The following is a 25902-nucleotide window of genomic DNA, read 5'->3' as shown; positions in this document are numbered from 1 at the left end:
CAACAGTTTATTATCCTCTTACACTATAATAAAAATTCTTTCCTAATGATCTAGAAACTAATTTTTGCATGAGAATTTCTCTCTTCTAGCTAATGATATTGGTAAAGGCACTACCCCCTACCCATACCCAGTGTATCTTTATTGCCCTTTTTAGATACTACTATTTGTTCTTGAGACATAAAATTTTCTTACCTATGAGATTTTGAATAGTAAGGAAGATTTTTCGAGCCCTAAGGGAAATTTCCACAGAAACCAACTGCTTAGGCCTTACATATATTTTTGTCATATATTTTTGAAACTTAGTTGTTCAAGTGTTACAGTCACTCTCCTGGGGTGGGGAAACTCATATCCTAACAAATACCTAGATTATATCTCTTCCTCTTAAAGTATTTACCACTCTACAACCAAGAGTTCAATTGAATTTGCCTCAGAAGTTTAATGTTTAGCCACACTTGTTATCATGTTCCATTTATTATAGTTAGAGATTAGGGGAAAAAAACTTTCCAAGAGGAGAGGTCTTCAACTGATATTTTAAAATAATATTACTTTAAAATATAAAAGTTACCAAGGCATAGACAGGGGGTGTATTTCAGTGGTAGAGTGCTTGTTTGTCATGCACAAGGCCCTGGATTTGATCTCCAGCACCAGGAAGGCAAAAAGTTACCACAACAAATTCAAGTTTTTGGAGAAAATTGAGGAAAAGGTGTGAAATGTGTGATAATGAAAAACAAGCCATCAGAGTTCTGCTTCCAACTTTTAAGGAGTAGACCAGGTCATCTAATGCTTCCTTTGCTGCCTCCAGTGGAAGTACACAAACTCATCAAGCCATAGTTGGCTCTCTTCCCAAGTTCTGGGAAACATTGCAAAGAACACAGGGGTTTGTAAAAGTTGCTTGGTAATCTGCAGCTTTCTCCTTATGATTTAGCAGCCCTCACCTCAGCACATTTTTACATGTCACTATGCAGATGGTCTCATCTTTCCCTCCAGCCTCTGAGGGTTGGTAATCTATCTTATTTTGTTTTCTTTTTATATAGGTTGTGTTTTAGAGGTCCTAGGGACTTCTTTATTCTTGGCTTACAGGGTTATGTGTATTTTTATCTCTTTCCTGGGGGCAATCATAAATGCTTACTTAGCTGGATTGTCAGTTTTCCTCTCAATTGCTCCCCATCAATAGAAATTGAGTACCTTCCTATTTAGAATTTTAAAGTTTGTTACATATTTGGAATGAAAGGTGGTGTAGAGATATTTGTAGCAAAAGTGAAAAATAACTTTAGGACCTCCTAGACTTGTGTACTAAATTCATCTCTAGTTAAGTTTGTATGCATATTGTCAGTCTCTGAGTTAGGAAAGATACTGTTATCAAGGAAAGCTGAGTTGCTGAGTCTTGGTAGGAATTTTGAGAGTCTCAGGTTTCAGGTTACTTTCTATAAATGAAAGAACCTCTGAATCTTAAAAAAAAAAAAACCCTGGGGCTGGGGTTGTGGCTCAGTGGTAGAGTGCTATAAATGTAAAATAAAGACATTGTGTCCACCTAAAATTTAAGAATAAATATTTTTAAAAATCCCTGTTAGAATCTTTAATCAAAAAATGCTTACATTTTTTAGTTATCGATTATTATCCTGTAGAAAAGCTGCATTTCTTTATTTAGAGACATGCTTCTATAGCCATTGAGGACCTTGGGGGAGGATCAAATTGGAAATACTTAGAATTGATTGTCCCTCGTGAAATTAAATGGCTCAGTGGATCACTTTGATATAATGGAATCTTACATAATTCTGAGCTTCCAAAAAGGTGGCATTCTTACCCAATTCTAACAGTCTGTGCATTTTCCTCAGTATTGTGCTTGCTAATTTAAGTATTTGGAGCTTAGTATCTATTTCCTATAGTAGTTTTTATTCAATTAAATATACTGCCACCAGATAGCATCTAATTAGAGAGAATCTTTGTGTATAGGGATTAACGTTGTATATTTGTCTTAGTTGTGCGTCTAAGAGTTTCAGTAAATATAACCATATTAAAGTTTAAAGGGAAAATGACAGAAAATTTCCTGTCTCCACAAAAATGCTCTCTCCATCTTTTTTCACTTTCTCTGGCCACAGAGGGAGACACAGCTTAATTACTTAAGAAGTTGCAGTAAAGGCAAAATCTCAAAAGTGAGATTTTAGAGTTAAAACTAAAATTGTGTATCAGGATTATTCATCTTGCTTGTTATAATGGAGTGCGGACTTAGAAACCTGAGCAGTTTGACCACCGAATACGTGGTAGTGATTTTTTTTTTAATTAGTTGCACATGACAATACAATGATCTTGACATAGCATACATTTGAATCAAATGGGGTATAATTTCTCATTTCTCTGAGTGTACAGGTTGCAGAATCACATTGGTTATACAGACAGTATATACATACAGCAATACTAGTGTCTATTTGGTAATGATTTTAACCAAGATGCTTACTAAGCTGGAAATGTTCCCTGACACTTTAACACTCTCCTCCCTTCACAACCCAGCCCTCCAAACCCTAATATGGTAATTTGACTTTGGGAGCATTTTAATAGACGTATGAAATTTTGATGAAATGTCCTATCTTTCTTTCAATTTTAAGTTCATTTGTTCTTTTTGAGACTGATTATGCAGTTTAAAAACACTAGTGCTTGAGAGAAAAGAATATCTTTGGACCTGGAGTGTGACCAGTCTTAAATCATTGCAGGTTTTTAGGTTTTAATAAGGATTTTTGGTTCACTTTTATTTTCTATAGGAATTCAATGAGAGTAGTTGATGTCCAATAAAAATAATGCTGTAATTGCTGAGGAAGACATCAGTTAAGATTATTTGTTGATAACTCCAGTAACTTTGTATTTTATCAGGGCCTATAATTTCATTAGCATTGATCTAAATAATTGAAGGGAGATTAACTCTGCAAAATTAAACAGTGAAGGAGAATTTAATTCATGAACAGTTTAAAATGGTTAGGGGTAATTTATACTTTTATTCATTGAAAAGCAAATTGTTTGAATTATTTTAATCAGCTAAAATGTAGGATTATGACTGATACATTAAAATTTTGTAGGGTATTAGTTGCTGACAATCACTAATTCAGAGTCTGCCAGTAATTCTCAACCCTGGTTGCAAATTAGGATTATCACTTGAGGAGCTTCCAGAGAAATTAGATACTAGCTAAAATACTCAGACATCAGTGTTTTTAAAGCCAGTGTATAGCCAGGATTAAGAATCTATAGTTAAACTGGGTGTGGTGAATCATGTCTGTAATCCCAGCAATTTGGGAGGCCAAACAGGAGGATCACAAGTTCAAGGCCAGCAAGATCCTAAGCAACTTAGTGAGACCCTGCCTCAAAATATAAAGGGATGGGGATGTGGTAAAGTACTCCTGGGTTAAATCCCCAGCCCATCCTCCCCCAAAGAAAAAAGACTCTATGGGTAACTGCCCTTAATTTTGCCAACAGCTGGAAAGGATGAAGAGGTAGGCTTTGTTTAAAGTCTTGTGTCTGATGATCTTGTATTTAGGACTCTATTTTTGTTCAGTACTTTTCTACTTATGGGTCTAGAGGCAATCAGGAAACAAATTGTGCTTCCAACAACTGTCCATTTTTTGTGATTAGTGAATACATGGGATTTTAAGGTGGTAATAGTCGAATAAGAGTACCATTTGATTTTTACTGAAAGGTTAATTTTTGCCTTTTAAAAACAATACTCAGATTATACTGTAAAGATACACATCAAGAATATAAGAGGGTGATTTTTATCTTTTTTAATAGAATGCCTTTATTTTATTTTTTATGTGGTGCTGCCAAGGATAGAACCCAGTACTTCACACATGCTAGGCAAGCACCCTGCCCAGTGGATTGAAATTACTATGTTGGTAGAGGTGTGTATGTTTGAGTGCAGATCCTTGCAGTGACTATTGTTAGATGATGATATTGAGGACCTTGATGATATTGAGCCCCAGCCCCTGATTTTTATCTTTTATAAAGAAATTTAAATAACTTTTTTCTCAGTTAATTCCTATATCTTAAGTATACTTTTAAATATTTTTGATACTTTTTATGTAGCACGTGATGTGTCATTAAAACCGAGGTTGTGGGGCTATGGCTATGGCTATGGCTGTGGCTCAGTGCTAGTGCACTTGCCTGGCATGAGTGAGGCACTGGATTCAATTCTCTGCACTGCATGTAAATAAATAAAATAAAGGTCTATCAACAACTAAAAAAAAATTTTTAAAAAAACCGAGTTTGTGCTGGTTATAGTGGTGCATGCCTATAATCCCAGCAGTTTGGGAGATTGAAGCAGGAGGGTCGTGAGTTCAAAGCCAGCCTTAACCAACTTAGTGAGATCCTAAGCAACTCAGCGAGACCCTGTCTCTAAATAAATACAAAAAAGGGCTGGGGATGTGACTCAGTGGTTAAGGGCCCCTGAGTTCAATCCCAGTACAAAAAAAAAAAAAAAAGAGGTTTTGCAATGCCGCAGTCTGGCTGGGCACAATTCAGGAGCCAATTGTCAAAAGAAACGAACTTTATTTGTTTATTTATTTTTAATTTAAATTAAATTTTATTTTATTTTTTTATTGGTTTTTCAAAACATTACAAAGCTCATGACATATCATCTTTCATACAGTTGACTCAAGTGGGTTATGAACTCTTCCCATTTTACCCCAAATACAAATTGCAGAATCACATCGGTTACACATTCACATTTTTCCATAATGGCATATTAGTCACTGTTGTATTCTGCTACCTTTCCTATCCCCTACTATCCCCCCTCCCCTCCCCTCCCATCTTCCCTCTCTACCTCATCTGCTGTTGTTCAATTCTCTCCCTTCTTCCCCCCCCCCCCCAACTTTATTTTTAGAACACACAGGCCAAACCACACAGCTCTTCAGGAAAACCTTCAGAGCCCAATTGCCACCACTGGCTTCCCACAAGCCTCTCAACCTGCTCTTGAGGCCGATTGGCTGGGTCGTGTGGGCGGAGCCAAAAAAAGTCCCCCAATGAGCAGCTCCCGTGGTCTGAAAGGGTGGGGAAACAACCCAATGAGCATCACCGCAGAGGAGCCAATGAGTTGACAGCTAGAAGTTTGCTGGGGCTGCTGTAAGCCAATCATCAGCAGGCAGCTGGAAGTTTGCTGGGGCTCCTTCGGCTGTGGCTCTCAACATTGCTAACACTTCAAGTTTTCTTTTTTTAAATGCTGTTTCTAAGGACATTTGAATGGGAATCAGTCCAGGATGGACTCTACTAATGAATTACAATGTGTTTATGAGGTGGCAAGAATCATACATACACTTTCACTAGACTACATTGGGTACCATCCAAATGGGAATTTTTTTTTTAATGCTTCCTCCTTAGAGTTTCTCTACCTGGCAAAGGTACTGTATTGTTCAAAATCAAAGAAACTAATGTCACTGTTTTAACACTCTGCATTGGAAGCAAGTGGAAAATTATAGTGAATTTACATATGAGTTCAGAATTGCCATTTTTATGTAAACCAAACAATTTTAAATAGTTGTAGAAAAGTCTACCCAGAGATTGCTTGTTTATCAGATTTTAGGGTGAAACAGGCATGGGAAAATCATCTACTTCGTGCTACCTCACCCCCAATCCCCAGGCAGCTCCAAACACAAACCTGCCTGAACTGTTTTGCCCTATTTTGAATAATGCTCAGAAGTGGTCATTCTACAGCTTCCTTCAGACCTCAATATCATCATCTAACAACAGTCACTGCCAGGATCTGCACTCAAATATACACACCTCTACCAACATAGTAATTTCAATCAATTTTCTCCAATTTATTGAGATGGAGTTCACTTAGGCCTTATTCTGTAAATGCCATTGAAATGTAGGGAATTCATTAAAAAAACCATATGCCTGGAAAATTGCATTTTGGCTTTTCCTTTCTATGTTCTCTGGCACAGAAGAAATCACAGATGATTAAGAATCAGGAAAAGTACTAGTTCATGTTTATTTTAAGTCAATCAGTGGCCACTGTAATCAAGGAGAGAAATCTATATTAGCAGTGCAAGAAACACCCTGCCTCACTGACACTTTACCTCCTTTGCTCCTTTCCACTTGTAGAATAACCTGAGAACTTGCTTGAAAGGCAGCTCTTCCTTATTTTCTTCATAGCTACTTCTTGCTGTGTGTAAAACTAAACAACCGTATGATTGTTAAAGAATGCAAATTACATTGTATGTATGGACTTGACTTCTTTGTAGTTCAAATTGGTGCATTTATAAGGATCAGGTCTATTGTAAAGACTACAACAGAAGACAGGAGTAGGGGTGAAGCCAAATGAAGTATGAATCTTGCAGTTTTGTTCAATTTGGGGTGCAAAATGGATATTATGGGAAATTTTTACTGCTTTTATCAGTAAACTGTTTCAGACCCTGTATATTATGGTTGCAGACAGAAGACAGTCAATGAATCAAAGCTACTATTCTGGTAAAGGTATTGTTTACTGCTTTCAGGAACTGTGCCATATTTTGGGGAGAATTTCCCTGGACTCCTTTGGATGTTTTCTTTCATCATTTTATAATTATACTTGTTGGCCTCACAATGTGTTGGGTTTAAACAACACGTTTACTAATCTTCCCAAAATCAGCAACTAAAAGCTTAGTAGATGTTGAATTTCCTAACAAGGATTTCTCCTCTCCCTACTACTGTCTCTCCCCAGATTATAGCCAAACATGCTTAGACAAGAATTCTAAGTTTGGTAGAAGCATAGAAAAATGTGATATAAAGTTGACTTTTTTCCTCTTTCTCTTGATCAGTGTGCTGGAGAGGAGAAACGAGTTGGTACACGCACAGTGTTTGTTGGCAATCATCCAGTTTCAGAAACAGAAGCTTACATTGCACAAAGATTTTGTGATAATAGAATAGTCTCATCTAAGGTAAGTTTTTTTTTAACTCAATGGTTGTTCACATGGATAATGTACTTATTTACATAATTATTTATTATTCTTAGGAAGCTGGTACATTTATATATGCATACATGGTTACACACTTACCCAACATGGTTATGTCGGGTAAGTGTTCCCCGAAAGATAGCTTATTTTTTTAAAGCTCATCATTTTGTTTTATTATAGCTGGAAGATCATTCACTTGCCTCCCACTATGATTCACAGTGTCTGTTGATTATGCATATAATGTTAAGCCTTAAAGTGTGCTAAAAGTAGTAATTATTGGGCTGGCTGTAGGTTCGGTGATAGCACACTTGCCTAGAATGTGTGAGGCCTTGGGTTTCATCTCTAGCAACTGGGTGGGATGGGTAGTAACTATTCACTTGTGCAAAGTGCCCTAAAATGGCTGGCCTAGGATATAAATGATTTGCATTCTTTTTGGAGTGTGCTATTCTGGTACATCTTTCATTTGTATCTCTTTCTTTTTCCCCTTCCTCCCCTATCTTGTTTCTCACATACATTCATGGGTACATTCTGCTCAATAAAAGGGTACACTCTGCCCAGTATGCGGTTTGACCTGTGACCTGTTGAGAGTTCAGTCATTATAGCTGTGTCACCATTTGAATAATCTTCTTACTTCAGAATAGCATAATGCTAAGAGCACTGGTCTGTAATTTTTGTATACCTGCATTTAAATCCTGACCCATCCATTTACTGGCTTTTCACCTTGGCTAAATTAATTGCTCTGAGTCTGAGTGTCCTCATTTGTGAAATGGCTAATACTCCATATGTAAAAACACTTCTTGTACTGGTACACAGGAGTCATCATTCTACAAGCATTATTTTGCTAAGTTTTACTCCTGGCTGACTGGGTTAGGTGGTAAATGGCTGGCCCACTGCTGTTTCTTACAGCATAGAACAGATCTTGAAATTTTCCCTTACTTCCTCAGGCAGCCTGGCAAGGCAGAGCTAAAATGTTGGTGACATTTGTGTGTTTGCAACCACTTATGACCTAAAACAACAGAATTATACTTTCCTTAAAAAATATAATATTTTGATTTTTAAACATGCGTTTGATTTCTCTTTTGGGTAATAATATATAAGAGATTGTTTAGTTGGAAGATCAACATGTAAAATGTAGACAGGACATGTGAAAACTATTGTCTAATGAGCAGATCTATAGGCCTATAGAAAAAATATAAATATATTTGGATAAAATGTCTGCTTCCTGCTATTCCTAAACCCTATGACACAAATTTAATCATCAGCCAGAGGTTTACATACTTATGCTCAAGAGAATAAATAGCCTGTTCAATGGAAATATTGAATCATCCTTTGCTATCCAAGTAAACAATTAATGTAGACCTTTGACTCAGAATCAGACTTACAGAGCTGAAAGATCCTAAGATGTCATCTTGTTCAACTTGCCGAATTACAGAACAAGAAACTAATCCCACAGAAATTAAGTTAGTGGCATGGTCACCACACAGAGTTAGTGGTAAAGCTGGGAACACAACTACTTTATAAAGTCTAATGGCTCTGAAAAAAAGAGCCCTTTTCATATTATGCTGTTTGTATATTCAAGAGAGAATTTGGCTATTAGAAGAAGAAAGGGAAGAGAGTAAGTAATAAGAGAAACAAAAACAAAAGAAATAAGAAATCTTAATACCCAACAGAGAAAATAAAGCAAAAAGCGCACACACACACACACAAAGATTAAAACAAGCAAAAAATATAATGTGCTGAACTGAGCTTTGAATATACTGGCATGAACCAACCAGCACAGCAAGAACACCAAAAGGGTGGGGGGTTATTACTTGAAAACATTGCATGTGTTGAGTTAGTTAAAACTGTTGACAAGGATGGATATTCACTGCTTATGCCAGACTGCCCTTTTATTTCTTCTTGCACTGTATAACACTTAGAGAAAGCAAAGGCTGGGAGGTCATTAAACCTTTCCTCTTTTGGTGTTGCTCAGCAACTACCAGCTGGAGCCTCCTGGAATCAAAGCTGGTTGAAATAGCTCTCAGCTTCCCTTCTCACTAGTATAAGGTAGGAGGGAATGGAAAGTACTGTCAATTGGAGTTTTGTCTGGACAGACTAGATTCATGCGCTCCCAGAGCAGGGCTGATGCAGAGTTCCTAATGGGAGGTTTTTGTGGCTGATGTTTAGCACTGATCAGAACATTGGAACTTTTTTGGGTGGTATCTCTAGGGCTGGGCCAATGCTGATCTTTACTGGGCATCTGGATCTCAGGATTCTACTGAGAATTCTACTCATAGGGTAGGGTAACCAACCTCCACAGGTCTGGCACATTGTACCACCCTTGAATGTGGCCTTCTAGGGTCAGTGTCTGAATGTAATTACATCTACCTGTTCAGTTTCCTGACCTTCTCCACCTGGTCATGTGAGTCACCAGAGTCAAAGGGAAAGTGAGTTTCACTCCCATACATATCTTTGACCTGAAGCCCCTAGGATATAGTCTTCTCTGTGCCTGTTTTAATCACATTCTTATAGGTGCATCCAAGGCATATGGTAAGCATTTGCTGGGACAGTTTGGTATGTCCTAGGCTCCTGCAGCAGCAAACTGCAGTGTAGATCTTCAAGATGGCTCTCCACCTCAGCTCTCTATTTGCCAGTTGAGAAACACAGCACTTTTCAGACCCTAGCTTGCTGTACAACCTTTGATTCAGCTAAGTTCAAACTGTTTTGATATTCTACAGTTTTTCTCAGCCAAGTTTGTCTGCTGTATTTTTTAATCTATTAATATTACCACTCTCTTCTGCAGCAAACTGGCTGGTGCCTCCACTGGCTTTGCTTCAGTGTCTCAAAATTTAAAAATGGGCTAGGGATGTGGCTCAGTAAGTTAAGCCCCTCTGGGTTCAATCCCTTGTATCAAAAAAAAAAAAATCAAAATCATCAACAGAATTTATTCTACTTCTACTTCTCTCTCTCCCCCTCCCTCCTGCTCTCTCCCTCCCCCTCGCCGCCCCCCCCCCGCCCCTCTCCCTCCCTCCCTTCCCCCTTCTCCCCCTTCCCTCCCTACCTCCCTCCCTCCCTCCCTCCCCTTCTCCCCCTTCCTCCCTCCACCCTCCCTCTCCCCCTCCCTCTCCCCCTCCCTCTCCCCCTCCCTCCCTCACCCCTTCTCTCCCTCACCCCTTCTCTCCCTCACCCCTTCTCTCCCTCACCTCCTCTCTCCCTCACCCCCGCTCTCCCTCACCCCCTGCTTTCCCTCACCCCTTTCTCCCTCCCTCCCTCCCTCTCTACTTCCCTCTCCCCTCTCTACCTCCCTCCCCCCTCTCTCTACCTCCCCACCTCCCTCCCTCCCTCACCCCTCTCTCCCTCCCTCCCCCCTCTCTACCTCCTAACCCCCTCTACCTCCCCCCTCTCTCTACCTCTCCTCCCTCTCCCCCCTCCCTTCCCCCTCCCTCTCCCCCCTCCCCCCCACTCTCCCCCCTCCCCCACCCCTGGGCAATACCAGGGATTGAATCCAGGGCTGCTTAACCAATGAGCCACATCCAAAGCCCCTTTTAAAAAATAATTATGGATGCAATTAATGTACCTTGCTAAGTGGCTAAGGCTGGCCTTGAGTTTAGGATTTCCCTGCTTCGGCTTCCCAAGCTGCTGGGTGTATAGGAATGGGCCATGGCACCTGGTTTCTTTGCAAGAATTTACATCAGGAGTGGTGGCACACACCTTTAATTCTGGTGACTCAGGAGGCTGAGGCAGGAGGATTAAAAGTTTGAAATTAGCCTCAGCAACTTAGGGAGGCCCTAAGCAATTTAGCAAGACCCTGTCTCAAAATAAAAAATAAAAAGGGCTGGGGATATGGCTCAGTGGTTAAGTATCCCTGTGTTTCTATCATAAGTTCAAAAGGAACTTATGACAGAAACCCTCAGTTCTCATCACTGTATTTTAAACAACTACTATTCACATTTTCTTGCTGTGATTAACATATTTTTATGGTTGGTGGCAACTCAACAAGCCTGAGAGTCCACTTTTTAGATAAACAATTTGAATAATTTGGTGTACATGACTCTGATGCAATTTCATTTCTAATTAGAAAACTCTAAAAAGTAAGTTTCTCCTTGTCTCTGTTATAATATTACATTTTATATTATGTTTACAATATGTTATATATTTATATTATATTTACAATATAAAAAGGTGTGATTAAATATTAATTTGCCTTTTAGTTAAGTTAGTAAACAGCCAAGGCACAAGTTTTAATAAAAATTTCTTGATTAAAGGGGCATTGAGGATATAGTTCAGTGGTAGAGCACTTGCCTAGAATGTGTGAGACCTTAGGTCTCATCCCCAGCACTGCAGCGGTTTTTTTCTTAATTAAAAAAATCTCTGTTTTTTGTGCTAGGCACCTTTGATGAGGGAACTTATGGCACCCTGAGGTCTAAATAGCTAATGCCCTGATGAAGGAGAGAAGAGAACATATAAAAAATAGTTTCCTAATTATTTGCATTTCTTTTTTTTTTAAAGCTAGAAACACTTTTTTTTTTTAAAGAGAGTGAGAGAGGAGAGAGAGTGAGAGAGAGAGAATTTTTATTTATTATTATTTTTATTTATTTTTTAGTTCTCGGCGGACACAACATCTTTGTTGGTATGTGGTGCTGAGGATCGAACCCGGGCCGCACGCATGCCAAGCGAGCGCGCTACCCTTGAGCCACATCCCCAGCCCCTTATTTGCATTTCTAATTAGAAAACTATAAATAGTACATTTCTCCTTGTCTCATGCTTTGTGACTGGCTTTTCACCTTATTAATGGATCTGTTCTCATATTATACAAATAATTGATGTGGAGATGTTTCAAGTCTAGAATTAGCCTTTTATGTTAAGAATCATTACTTTCTAGGTTCTGGTCGTTATTAAGATATCTAGAATCAGGCATGGTGTTCATGCCTGTAATCCCAGCAATTTGGGAGGCAGAAGCAGAAGAATTGAAAGTTTGGGGGCCAACCTCAGCAACTTAGTAAGCCCCTAAGCAACTTAATAAGACCCTGTCTCCAAATACATAAAAAATTAAAAAAATATATATCTATAAAGTCCCATTTCTTAAGGTGACTTTTATATGACCTAGTCCTTGAGCTTAAAGTATCAGTGAGAAAATATATGTGGTTTGATAGTTGGCCAAAAAATTCTGTCATTCTGTCCTTCTCTCCATGTAGAATTTGGCATTGAAAACTTTACAAAAACCCAAGGGTTAGAATGCTATTGTTTAAAGTGACAGCCCTGTATGATTCAGTGTTATGTGTCTGTACATCTCCTCAGCTGTCATGAAGACGGGAGGTACTGGTAAGGACGGTTTTATCTCTAATAATGTTCAAGACTCCAAAGATTAATGAAGCCATGGGAATTTGTTCATTCATTTATTCAAATAATCTATTTGTACCAGGCACTGTGCTAGGTGTTGGGGAAAAATTAGTAAATAAGACAGATGAGCAGTCTACTCCATAGAAATCATTGTCTATTGAGGGAGAAACTTAAATTAAAAAATGTATACATTTATAATTCACTGTAATGAGTACCCTCAAGGAAGTATCACTATAGGATAATCTGAGAGCATATAATAAGGAACCTATTTTAGATTGGCTTATTAGATAAACCAAAAGTATGAAACTAAATGGCCATTGTAATGCTCAGAATGAAACTTCATTTCTGAAAAAAAAAATTATGTACCATACCTTTAACTATATTCTTAGGCATATGTGTGAGCTTTGGGTTTCAAAGTGTTGTATATGCTAAATATCAGTTTACAGGATGACCTGGACCCATAAAAGTCCTTACTATTAGGATTTTTCAACTTTCCTTTCTAATATTTTTTTTCTTGCTTGCTTATAGTATACACTTTGGAATTTCCTCCCAAAGAACCTATTTGAACAGTTTAGAAGGATTGCAAATTTTTATTTTCTCATCATTTTCCTTGTACAGGTAAGAACTCCATAAACAACTGTTCAACTTTGAGAATTTGAGAGTTTTGATTGATTCAAACAATTTCTAACCTTATGCCCTGTGATTAAAAACAAAGATGTTCCAAAACTGATTATAATAGCAGTTTTAAAGTAGAAATAATTACCTAAAGATTTATATGATTTTATAGATTTTTGAAGTTGCATCTTTATTAGGAAACTCATGGAGATTTTATTTCATTGTTCTTTCTTTTAAATTTTCATTAATTTCATATATTTGTTCATCCTAATTACCAGTTTTGCTCTGCCTGATTCACTTACTCCCTTGAAGCATGAGAGCCTAGTAGATTGATCTGTTTCTGTGTTCTTACTATGCTTTTGCATTTTAAATTTTAGAGTTTTAAATTGTGTCTTCTGTCTTTAAGGCTATAAACTCTTAAACTCTTTCGGTCACCGTATTTACCTCTGAAAAATTTTACTACATTAAAGGTGCTGTGTTTTAAAAATTTCAATGAAATTGCTCAAATACTTGTTGATGTTAAGTGGTTCTGTTCATCCACTTTTAGGCTTTGAGTCTATGATACTATAATTGAGTTTAGCCCTGCTACTTAAAACCAGTCTGGGACATAATATAGGAAAGAGCCAATTTGAATACAAATGATGGAATATTTGAAAAGTAGGTACTTAAGAACCACAGTCAAATGTCTTAAAGACCTAAAATAAATAACATAGTGGATTCTGCTTATAAGAGTCGTTCTACTTGGTGGGTAGAACCTCTCAATTTCATTTAGTAAATGTGTACCAAGCACCTATTGTGTGCTATGTAACAGTCCAGACAACAAAAGTGATTGCAGCTATGATGAAGATCAAGCTATGACTTTTCTACTCTTAAGGAATTTTATTGCTGAGAATACAGTCATGAATTTGCTTAATGTAGTAAGGATCATTTATGTGAATGATCAAAATGGTGTGGAGTATACAGTAGGAGTTATGATTTTTTCCCTACCCAAGAGGAGCTTGAAAAGGCTTCAAAAGGAAGGTTAGTATCCAAACTGAGCTTTGAAGATTTAGTAGAGAAGAGGTTACATAAAGACATGGAACCATGTAAAAACCTCTTATGTACACTTCTTTGTGGCAGAGGCAGGCCTGGCTGGAGGTTGAAGATAAGAGTCAGTAAGTTGTGAGGGCAGACTGAAGTCATGATCTCTCTCCCTCAAATCTAGTTCTCTTTCAATATATCCTATTTCAGTGAATGACAATATCCACACAGGCATGTTAACCAGATTCTTGGCAGACATCTTTAATCATTACTTACATCTAGTTCCTTACCAGTTTTGCTATTTTCATAAATATCTCTGTTACTTCTTTTCATGCCTGTTGTTTCCACTGAAATCCAAGCCATCATCTTTCATTTGATAATAACAATGGCCTCCCAAATGGACTCTGTCTTTCCACTCTTGTTTCTTTCTAATCTATCATACACAAAGCATGGAGAATGATCTTTTCAAGATGCAGTTCTATTCATGTGACATCTCCCTACCCAAAACCTTCAAGGATTTCATACTGTTCACAGAATGAAGAATAAGCAGCTTACCCTGGCCTAGCGGACCCTGCACAGTCTGGCCCCTTCTTCCTCTTCTAGCTTCATCTCATGCCACACTTTCTCTTGCTAATGGCTTCCTTTATTTTTTCATACATATGCCCTTCTCCCTCCTACCATAGAGACTTTGTATATACTGTTTGCTGTACCTGAAAAACCAACTTTGATCTAGTTAACTTTGATTTCCCTTTCAGATTTCACCATCTGCACTCTTATTTTAATGTCTGATTTTCCCTGTGACCTTTCTGCTATATGAAGGCAGGGACTTGTCTCTATCTCATTTAAAGTAGGATCTCTAGAGACTAGCTGAAGCACAGGGACTGACACAGGGACTCAACAGATAGGTGGTAAATAAATGGATGTATTTCAATAAAGGACCAAGTTTCTTAAAACTAACTGCTATGTGGATTGTTTTAATGAAAATTAACATTGACTCTGCTACTGGAATGTGTTTTGTCTGCATTTCTGTCTGAAATGTTTACAACATGTAAGTGCTGCATGTGAATTAATAGCTAATTTTCATTTTACTTTCAATTTAATTTCTTCACCTAGGTCACAGTAGACACACCAACTAGCCCAGTTACCAGTGGACTTCCACTTTTCTTTGTTATAACTGTTACAGCCATCAAGCAGGTAACTTTCTTATTTACATTTATGTCTGCATTTCAGCCTATGTTGATTTGAATTTCATTGTCAAAGGCTCATTTTCATATTTATATATTGTGGGTAGTATCCTTGATAGATTTAGTTTATATTTAGTTCCCATTGAAAACCTAGTTAAATGATAGTAAGGCACATCCTTAATTTATTTGCTCTTTTCTTCCTCTATATCTGTGTGTGGGTATGTGAAAATAAAAGAGTGGGTAGAAGATGTAGCTCAGTTGGGAAATGGGAAGATGTGAAGCGGGTTTTTATCATGGATTAATTGTCCTAGTGTAGTAAGTCTGAATGAAAATTTCCCACACCAGTAGATTTTTTTCTTTTTTGTCATTGTAGCCTATAGCACAGGACTTGAGGTACAAATACTTGAATTTTATAATTTCTTGATGGTGCTAAAAGGCATAGGTGGGTAAAGAGACCTTTTATTCCTACTTCTAGTCAGAAGTGATGAGATGCCACAGATGGTGATGTGGATTTCTTTGAAGTATTTTGAGCATTTTGTTTGCTAGTACCAAACTTGCCCTTGAAATTGAAAATGGAACAAGAAATTGGAGGTGAAGTGGTGGGTTAAAAGTATTTATCATGTACTGGGACAGTCCACAGGATCTGATTATTTAAAAACACACATTTAGATAGTACTTATCAAAGTGCTTTTAAAAAGTACCCCATGGAGACTTGCAGAATGAAGGTCAATTTAACAGTATTAAGAATAAGATTACCTTTCCTCTTGGGATTATCTGGTCTTGTATCTTGCCTACCAAGAACTGTAAGAATATTTTATCAAGTGTTTGGTTGCTAAATAAAGACTTGGAATGTTCTTTTCCTCAGGCTGTTAGTATTATTTTCTTTAATGTCATAAAATTACTGGTTCTAAGAATAGCATGTATGATTTTCAAAGGCTTTTACAGATTTCATTCTACTCCCAGTACTACTTCATTGTAGGGCCTTTCTTTCTTCACCACCATTACACAATATACCCTATGAAGTGATAGACTAGCTTTGTCATAAAAAGATATAAGGAAAAGAAGGTGATCAAGAGATTTTCAGTTGTCTTTTTTTTAAAAAAGTACAGACATTATTACAACAACAAAAAGCAAAAAATTTATTTTTATGCTTCTGGAGGCTGGAAAGTTCAAGATCAAAGTGCTGGTATGGTGAAGGCCTTCATGTTGCAGCCTCACAAGGCAGAAGGGGCGAAACAGTCAAAATAGAGGAATGTTGTGTACTCAAATGGGGAAGAGCAAAAGAGAGTGAATCCACTCCTTCAAGACTTAATGATATAAAGGACCCATCTCTCTCTCTCTCTCATATATATATATATATATATATATATATATATATATATATATATATGTTGTAGATGGATGCAATACCTTTATTTTATTTGCTTATTTTTATGTGGTGCTAAGGATCAAACCCAGGGCCTCACACATGCCAGGGAAGTGCTCTACCACTGAGCCATAACCCCAGCCCCAGGATCATCTCTTAATGCTACCACATTAATGATTGAATTTCAGCACTCTCTGATTACTTTTAACCCTAAAAAACTGAGCACCACGTTTCATTTTCTCACTAAGCGGAGAAGTTTCGCTGTTAATCTCTAAAATTTATAGTGGATTCTCTGCCAAACCAATCCTAACTTGCTTTTACTATTCTCGGCTTGTGGAAAAGAATTATAATATTTCCTTGGAGGTAATCAGCCTAACAGTCTACTACAAAATATTGAAAGATTAGATATACAAGAAAATAAAAACTCAAATGGCTCTTTCTCATATTAAAAATGTGGAGATACTTAACATTAATTTGAATAAGAGTAGAAATAAAAGAATAAATCTTAATCCTCCAGGTAAAGAATATCAAAGCTCTAATGCCTGTGTTTCTTTTAATATTTATCTGAATAATGGAGGAAACTTTTAATACCATAAAGCTATTTACCTATGGGGTAGTTTGAATGTGTGTCTTATGGGGCTGGGGTTGTGGCTCAGTGATAGAGCACTTGCCTAACACATGTGAGGCACTGGGTTCAATACTCAGCACCACATAAAAATAAATAAAATAAAGGTATTGTCTATCTACAACTAAAAAATATTAAAAAGAAAGAAAGAAAGTGTGGGCTGGGGATATATCTCCAGTTCGTACAATATTTGCCTTGCATTCACAAAGGGGAAAAAAAAGTGTTTCAGATTTGCCATTAAAATATGCATCATTGTCTCTTTAGCATTCTGAGTTGAAATTAATACTGTAATTTTAAATATCTGCTGTTCATTCATGGGAGGATTATACGGATTTATTAACAGTTTACTTTATTGTTTGAACTTGATTATATAGTTATTTTTATCCTTCTAGGGATATGAGGATTGGCTGAGACACAGAGCTGACAATGAAGTCAACAAGAGCACTGTTTACATTATTGAAAATGCAAAGCGAGTGCAAAAAGAAAGTGAAAAAATTAAGGTATTTTTTAGTATCCGTTTTTTACTGTGGCAAAATGTACATTTTAAAGTGTATGATTCAATGTCCTTTAGAACATTCACAATGGTGTGCAACTATCAACACTATCTAGTTCCAGAATATTTTCTTCAACCAAAAATGAAACCCCATACCTATTAAATAGTCATTCCACATTTCTCCCTCCACCCAAACCCTGGGAAACCAACTTTTTGTCTCTATGGATTTACATATTTAATCATTTTTATAAATGGAACCATATACTATGTAGCCTTTTATATCTGGCTTCTTTCACTTGATAATATTTTTTTAGGTGCATCTGTGTTGTAGCATGCATTAGCAATTCATTTCTTTGATGGCCAAATAGTATTCCACTATGGATATACCACAGTTTATTTATGATAGCTAATGAATATTTGGGTTGTTCCTACCCTGGGGCTATTCAGAATATTGCTGCTAAGAACATTCTAGGACAAGTTTTTTGTTTGACATGTATTTGCAATTCTTTGGGATATGTACCTAAGCAGATAATTGCTAGGTCTTAAGGTAATTTTATGGCCAACGTTTTCCATAGTGGCTGTATCATTTACATTCCCACAGCAATGTATAGGAGTTCCACAGTACTATTATATTTTTAAGATGCCAGGCAGTTAATTTTTGAAATTAAAACCAGTCATTATTTATTACTACCCAGTAGGACCCCTGTCAGCATTTAGACTTGTCCATATCAGATCTTTTTGGTTCTCAGTAGAGTTTTTAAATTAATCAACTATTTTTAGAGAAATTTCAGGTTCATAGCAGAATTTAACAGAAAGCAAAGAAAGTAACCTATATGCCCACTGTGCAGCCACACTCATATCCTCTCTTCCATCAGCATCCCACACCAGAATGGTGTTTTTTGCAATCAATAAATCTACTTTGGCACACTATTTTCGCCCAAATCCCATAGTTTACATTAGTGATCACTCTCTGTGTTATATTCTATAGGTTTTGACAAATGTATGTCATGTATCTGACATTGTGATATCATATAGGTTAGTTTCAGTGCCCTCAAAATCTTTTTGTGTGTATGTGTGTGTGTGCCTATTTATCTCACTCCCGGCCTTCACCTCTGGTAAATACTGATACTTTGTCTCCAGAATATCATATTGTTGGAATCATAAATATGTAATCCTTTCAAATTAACTTCATTAACTTAGTAATGTACATTCATGTTTCCTCCAGTTTGATAGCTCATTTTTTTTCTAGTGATGAATAATATTCCTTTTTTTTTAAAAAAGAGAGAATTTTTTTAATATTTATTTTTAGTTTTCAGTGGACACAATATCTTTATTTTATTTTTATGTGGTGCTGAGGATCGATCCCAACGCCCTGCGCATGTCAGGCGAGTGCGCTACTGCTAGAGCCACATCCCTAGCCCAGTATTCCATTTTTTTTAGTGTGCCACAGTTTATTTGTATATCCACTTCTTAGAGTGCATTTTACTTTAAAGTTCTGGCAATTATGAATACAGTTACTGCCAACATCTGTTTTCAGGTTTTTATGGGGCATAATTTCATTTTAGTAAATACAAGGGATCAAGGTTGAAGGACTGATTGTATGGTAAGAGTATGTTTCATTTCATAAGAAACAGCCAAACTGTCTTTCAGGATCGCTGTATCATTTTTGCATTTCTACCAGTACTGAATGAGCCCTTATTTGATGTTGTCAGCGTCTTAGATTTTGGTTATTCTAATAAGTATATAGCTGTATTTCATTAATTTTTACTTCAATTAGCATTTCCTTGATAACATATGATGTGGACCATTTTTCCATATGTTTCTTTGATTCATGCATTACAATTGTGTTATAATTTTCAAATATTTGGGAATTTTCTAGATACGTTTTGATTATGGATTTCTAGTTCAATTCTGTTGTATTCAGAGAACAAACTTGGTATCATTTCAATCTTTTTAAATATGTTCAGATATGTTTTATGGCCCAGAATATAGTATATTTTGGTGAATGTTCCACATGCACCTGAGAATTTTAAAAAAGAATGTGCATTCTGCTGCTGTTGAGGAGTTTTGTGTAAATGTCAATTAGGTCAAGTTCGTTGATAATGTTTTCAAGTCTTCTCTACATTTAATATTTTCTTACTTGCTCTATCAGTTATTGAGAAAGGAGACAAAAAACTCCCAACTATGACTATGAATTTGCCTATTTTTATTTTCTGTTTCATCAATTTTTTTATGTACTTTATAGTACAAAGAGCAAAATTATTTAGGATTATTATGTCTTCTTTGTGAATTGGCCCCTTTATCCTTGTGTAATCCTTGTCCCTGGTAGTAATCTTAGTTTTGAACATAAATTTGTCTGATAGTACAGTCAATCCCATATAGTAAATCCTTTCTTTTAACTGTTGTTTGCATGGTATGCTCCATCCTTTTAATCTCTCTATATCTTTGCATTTCTAGTTTGGTCCTGGTTATTGGTTTTATTTTTGTTTTTTTTTTTAAACCCAGTCTAAAAATCTTTGCTTTTAATTTGGTAGCTCAGCCATTGACTTGTAATGTAATAGTTGGTATGGTTTGGTCTCATCTCTTAGATTATTTGAACCTTTTTTTTATTCCATTGGATCATTTTCCTTGGCTAATTAATTATATCTGTTGTAATTTTTAAAATTTCTCCAGAATTTATAATATACTTTTATTTGTTCTTTTTAGTTTTATATGACAGTAGAATGTGTGTGTGTGTATGTATGTGTGTGTGTGTGTGTGTGTGTGTGTGTGTGTGTGTGTATGGAGTATAACTTCTATTTTTGTGGTTGTATGTAATATGGAGTTACACTGGTTGTATATTCATATGTGAATATAGAAATTTATGTCTTTCCAATTCATTCTACTGTCTTTCCCATTTCCATCACCCCACCTTTCCCCAACTCCACCCTGTCCAATCCCATGAACCTCCCCTTCACCCCCACCCCTGCCTATTGTGAGTCAGCATTCACGTATCAGAGAAAACATTCAGCCTTTGGTTTTTGGGGATCGCCTTATTTCACTTACCATAATAGTCTCTAGTTCCATCCATTTACCGGCAAATGCCATAAATTCATTCTTCTTTATGGCTGAATAATATTTTATTGTGCATTTATATACCACATCTTTATCCATTCATCTATTAAAGGGGAACTAGGTTGGTTCCATAGTTTAGATATTGTGAATTGAGCTACTACGAACTTTGATGTGGCTTCACATCAAAGTCCTTTGGGTGTATACCGAAGAGGGGATAACTGGGTCAAATGGTAGTCACATTCCAAGTTTTCTAAGGAATCTTTATACCATATTGAAAAAGGAAATATCACCACGGACACTACCGAAATGCAGATGATAGAGTATTTTGAAAATCTGTACTCCAATAAAATAGAAAATGTTAAAGATACCAACAGATTTCTAGAGACATATGACCTACCGAAACTGCATCAGGAGGTTACAGGAAAATTTATACAGATTTAATGCAGTTCCTATTAAAATCCAAATGATATTCTTCATTGAAATAGAAAGAGCAGTCATGAAATTCATTTGGAAAAATAAGAAGCCCAGAATAGCCAAAGCAATACTTAGCGAGAAAAGTGAAACAGGAGGCATTACAATACCAGAGTTTAAATTATCCTACAGAGCTATAATAACAAAAAACAGCATGGGTTTTGTACCAAAACAGACATGAAGTAAAATTAAGACTCAATAAATGGGGGCTGGGGCTCAGCAGTAGCACACTTGCCTGGCACGAGTGAGGCACTGGGTTCGATTCTCAGCACTGCATGTAAATACATAAAATAAAGGTCTATCAGCAACTAAGAAAATATTTTTTAAAAAAAGAATAAATGGGATGGTGTCAAACTAAAAGCCTTCCTCACAGCAAAGGAAGCAATCAGGAATGTGAAGAGGGAGAGCCTGCAGATGGGAGAAAATCTTTGCCACCTATACCTCAGATAGACTGATAATATCCAGGATATACAAAGAATTCAAAAAACTTTAACACCAAAACCCCCCCCAGATAACCCAGTTAACAAATGAGCAAATTAACTAAACAAACACTTCTCAAAAGAAGAAATACGAATGGTCAACAAATATGTGGGGAAAAAAGTTCAACATCTCTAGCAGAGAAGTGCAAATTAAAACTACACTGAGATTTCATCTCATTCCAATCAGAAGTCTCATTCTAGTCAGAATGGCAGTTTTTAAGAATACAAGTAACAATAAATGTTGGCGAGGATGTGGGGAAACGGGTACCCTCACACATTAATGGTGGGACTGCAAATTGGTGCAACCTCTCTGGAAAGCAGTATGGAGATTCATCAAAAATATTAGGAATGGAACCACCATTCAACCCACTATTCCACTCCTCAGTATATATCCAAATGATTTTAAATCAGGATACTATGGTGACACAGCCATATCAATGTTTATAGCAGCACAATCCACAGTAAGTAAGCTAAGGAGCCAAAGTAGGTTCCCTTCTACAATTGAATGCGTAAAGAAAATGTGGTATATATACACAGTGGAGTATTACTCAGCCATAAAGAAGAATGACTATGATATTTTCCAAAAAATGGATGGATGTAGATACTATCTTGCTAAGTGAAATAAGCCAGTCCTAACAAACCAAAGGTCATATGTTTTCACTGATATGGGGGGGGGTGGAGAATAGAAGTTCAGTGAAGTAGACAATGGAGACTGAAGGGAAGAAAGGGGGTATGGGTAAAGGAAGAATAATAGAATGTATCTTTCCTATGTACATACATGAATGTACCGCAGTCAATCTCACCACTGAGTACACCCACTAGAACATAATATATTCCATTCTTATATTATCATGTCAATATGAATTATGCTATCATGTATAACTAAAAAGAACCAATAAATATCCAAAATAAAAAACATAAATAGCACCAAATTTCATAGAAAAGTTTCTTTTCTCAGGTCAGGTATATAATTCAACTAAATAATATATAAATTCTAAATTTGAAAAAAAAAAGTTGTTTCTCCATTGTCATCTTGTTTGCATAGCTCCTGGTATGTCTGTTGTCATTTTTATTTTTGTTCCTCCAAATATGATATTTCTTGGATCACTTTTAAATCTTTCCTTTTCAGTTTTCAGCAGTTTGACTACATTATGCCTTGGGCTTTTCTTTCTAGTTATCTTCCTTGAAATTCTCTTGGAACTATTATTTGTTGGTTTTGATTAAGTTTAGACAATTCATGACCATTATCTCTTCAGATATTTTTTGTGGCTCATTTTCTCTCTCCTATTTTTGACTCCATTTACATGACTATAAGACTGATATTTTGTCATACCTCTTAAAGATCTGTCCTTTTTTTTTTTTAACTACTCCTTTTCTCATTGAATATAATTTTGGATAATTTTGATGGATGTGTCTTCTTGTTTACTGATTATTTCATTTGCTGTATCTTGTCTGCTGGTTGAAGGGAAACATCTCTGATACCATGCTTTTTCATTTCTAACTTTCCATTTTCCTTTCTTTTTTTTTGTTAAAATTCATCTCTGCCAAAATTCTCATCCACTCTTACATGTTGCCTACCTTTTCCACTAAGTATTTCAATATCTTAATCATAGCTTTTTTTATAACCCTTCTTGATGATTTAAAAATTTCTACATTTCAGGATATGGCCTTGTTGATTCCTTCCCCTCAACAATGACTTGCTTTTTTCTTGTGATTTTTGTGCATTTTTTTTCAGTGAGTTTTGACATTGTACGTAAAAGAATGGCAGAGACTGTGAGGTCAGTATTATGTATGTTCTGAAATGGGCCTGCTTCTTCCATCAGGCCATTTAGTATTTATTGAGGGTTGAGTTAATATAGTCAGGAGATGAGCTGACTTTGGTTTTTGTTGTAATTATTGCATTATTGATATTTTCAGTGTATCACTGTACTTCAGATTCTTTGTGCTATTACCTTAAACTTTGTGTGAGACCTGGTGTGCTTTAGTGGTTTTGCCAGGTTTCTTGTCCCACCACCCCTTTTTTTTAACACATCCTAGAATCCTGAGCTACAAAGAGTGTCTGTCTCACCCTCTTCTGTTGCTTCTCACCCTATAGTAGATTGCTGTTTGTTGTTTGTTATTCAGTGTTGTCTCCTGGTGGGAACAGAATGGTTTAATCGTTCTCCCATTCCAATTTCCGTATTAGGATATATGAACCTGAACCTCAATGTGGGATTTTCTCTATTGCTGCCCCCACCTCCTCCTATGGCAGTCAAATGCTTGATAAGAATGTCTTTCCTATTCTGTCCTTGCAAGCAAGTTTCCTTTTGTTTCTGTCTCCTCTGTAGCAGCAGTGTCGTTTTCAGCCAAAGGTTTCCTGCCTTTCTCCCAATGCAGGTGGCTTTTCTTCTTTTGCTTCATATGAGAGAGGAGTCCACTATTCTGGCATGTTTTGTGCCTGTCTCTCCACAGTAGTTGATCATTATCTGTATGCCTGTACCAGTGAGAAGGGTAATTTTAAATGTTCCTACCTTATGCTTTCTCATGAGTACCAATGGAAACCAGTAGAGAGAGCTAGCATGTGTTAATGGTTTTCTTTTGTCTCTCAGTCTTGTAGATATTCAAAATTTTCATGTTGATTCACTCCTAGCCTTTAAGAATTGGTTGAAAACACAGTTGTTTTCTTCTTATCCACTTTTATGGTAGCCATCTTTTACCTTGTGCTCTGTCAGTTGTGAAATATTTGATTTGTCCTGTTTCTCCTCAAAGGGACCCTTTGAAATTCAGTTCACTTGGTTGCCTTGCATTCTCAGCCCTTTGATGCTCTAAAAATATTATTCTGTAGATCATCTATTTTTTCCTAATATTTGTGATGGGAGTGGTAGTGATATTCTCTTGCGGCTTTTAAAATAGTGAATGGAAACAAGTAACTTTAGTTGATTGTCTAACTGGGTCATAACATTCCCTTTCTTTACCATTGTCTTTTACCTTTGCCTTTAGGGTGAGGCCAAAATCCCTTAGCCTAGCTGGTCAAGCCCTTTTCCATCTGGCCCCTGCCTACCTCACCAGCCTCAACTTGTATTGTAGATACAGGAATTTTGTATCTGAGCAAATTCTAAGTGTTGAAGAAAAAAATGTTTTCTTTGTGGTTTTATCAGTGCCTACCAGTCATCATGTTAAGAATTTGTTGATTCTTTTTTTCTTTTGCATACTTTAAGCATAGTTTGTAGTTTTATTGTAAGAAACATAAGTGTTTATGTAAGTGAGGAAGGAAAGATCAACAATATAAAATTATTTACAAATTAGATATTGACACCATTGTTCTTGGCTACTAATTAAGATTGGCAAAGAAAATAAAATTGTTCTTGACTAGGTCTCAAAATATTGCACATAGAAGATAGGCGTTCCATGTAGTTCAGCACTTCACTGCCAGTGTGTCTTGGTTAGTGTGCCAGATACTGACTTCTGTTTTATTCAACTTTTTCACTGCTGTAACTAAAAGACCTGACAGGAACAATTGTGGAGGAGGAAAAGTTTGAGACCTCATGGTTTCAGAGATCTCAGTCTATGAAGAGCAGGCTCCATTCCTCGGGGCTTGAGGCGAGGCCCGAGCATCATGGCAGTAGAGATAAGTGACTCACTTGATAATCAGAGAGCAGAGAGACTCTGCTGGCAAGATACAAAATATATACCCCCAAAGCACACCTCCTCCAGCCACACCATAACTGCCTTCAGTTTCCACTCTACCACCTTGGGATCAATTCACTGATTGGATTAAGGTTCTCCTAACCTAGTCATTTCTTATCTAAAACTTCTTGCATTATCTCAGACATGAGCTATTGGGGTACACCTCACATCCAAACAATAACAATTTCTCCCTAAAGTGAGTTGTCTTTTGCCACCAGGAGCTGCCTCCCTTTATCTGACTATGCTGTACAAAATCATTATTTATCATTTTCTGTGTATGCCATCCATTAAAAATATTGAGAAGTATTACTTGGAGAATTTCTTTTTTTTAAATATTTTTAAGTTGTACTTGTACACAATACCTTTATTTTATCTATTTATTTTTATGTGGTGCTCACGATCGAATATAGTATCTCACACATGCTAGGCAAACACTCCACCACTGAGCTACAACCCCAGCTGTGCTTCGAGAATTTCTTACATCTTTCCAAAATAAATGTTATAAGTTATTCATAAGTTGAGTAAAGTGCTTGCTTGCATGATATTGTAACAGTTATAATTAACACCCATTAAATGATTAACATGTGCCAAGCACCTTAATATTTACTTGTATTATTATTTATCAATGCTCACAGTAATCCTGTGAGGTAGTCAACTTACCTAAGACATTTACCCAAAGTCATATAGTTAAGTGTC

At 36.6% G+C, this 25902-nt stretch overlaps 1 protein-coding gene across 7 annotated transcripts in view; it reads left to right on the top strand.

The window, feature by feature from the left end:
• The window catches only part of ATP11C (ATPase phospholipid transporting 11C (ATP11C blood group)), a 189413-nt gene that overhangs the window by 89014 nt on the left and 74497 nt on the right, over positions 1–25902 (top strand). For all 7 annotated transcript variants that reach the window (XR_014020068.1, XM_081277597.1, XM_081277595.1 and 4 more), the window contains 4 exons: positions 6780–6899; positions 12762–12851; positions 14982–15062; positions 17436–17543. Coding sequence is in view for 6 of the 7 variants with exons in the window: in XM_081277597.1 (XP_081133723.1) it covers positions 6780–6899; positions 12762–12851; positions 14982–15062; positions 17436–17543 (399 nt within the window). In the remaining variant the exon portion in view is untranslated. The remainder of the gene's footprint in view (positions 1–6779; positions 6900–12761; positions 12852–14981; positions 15063–17435; positions 17544–25902) is intronic.

This window comes from Spermophilus citellus (assembly GCF_964194105.1).
Source record: "Spermophilus citellus genome assembly, chromosome: X".
In the NCBI taxonomy this organism is placed as follows: Eukaryota; Metazoa; Chordata; class Mammalia; order Rodentia; family Sciuridae; genus Spermophilus; species Spermophilus citellus.
The sequence above is the reverse complement of the archived record's forward strand: the minus strand, read 5'-3'. Positions and strand labels throughout refer to the sequence as shown.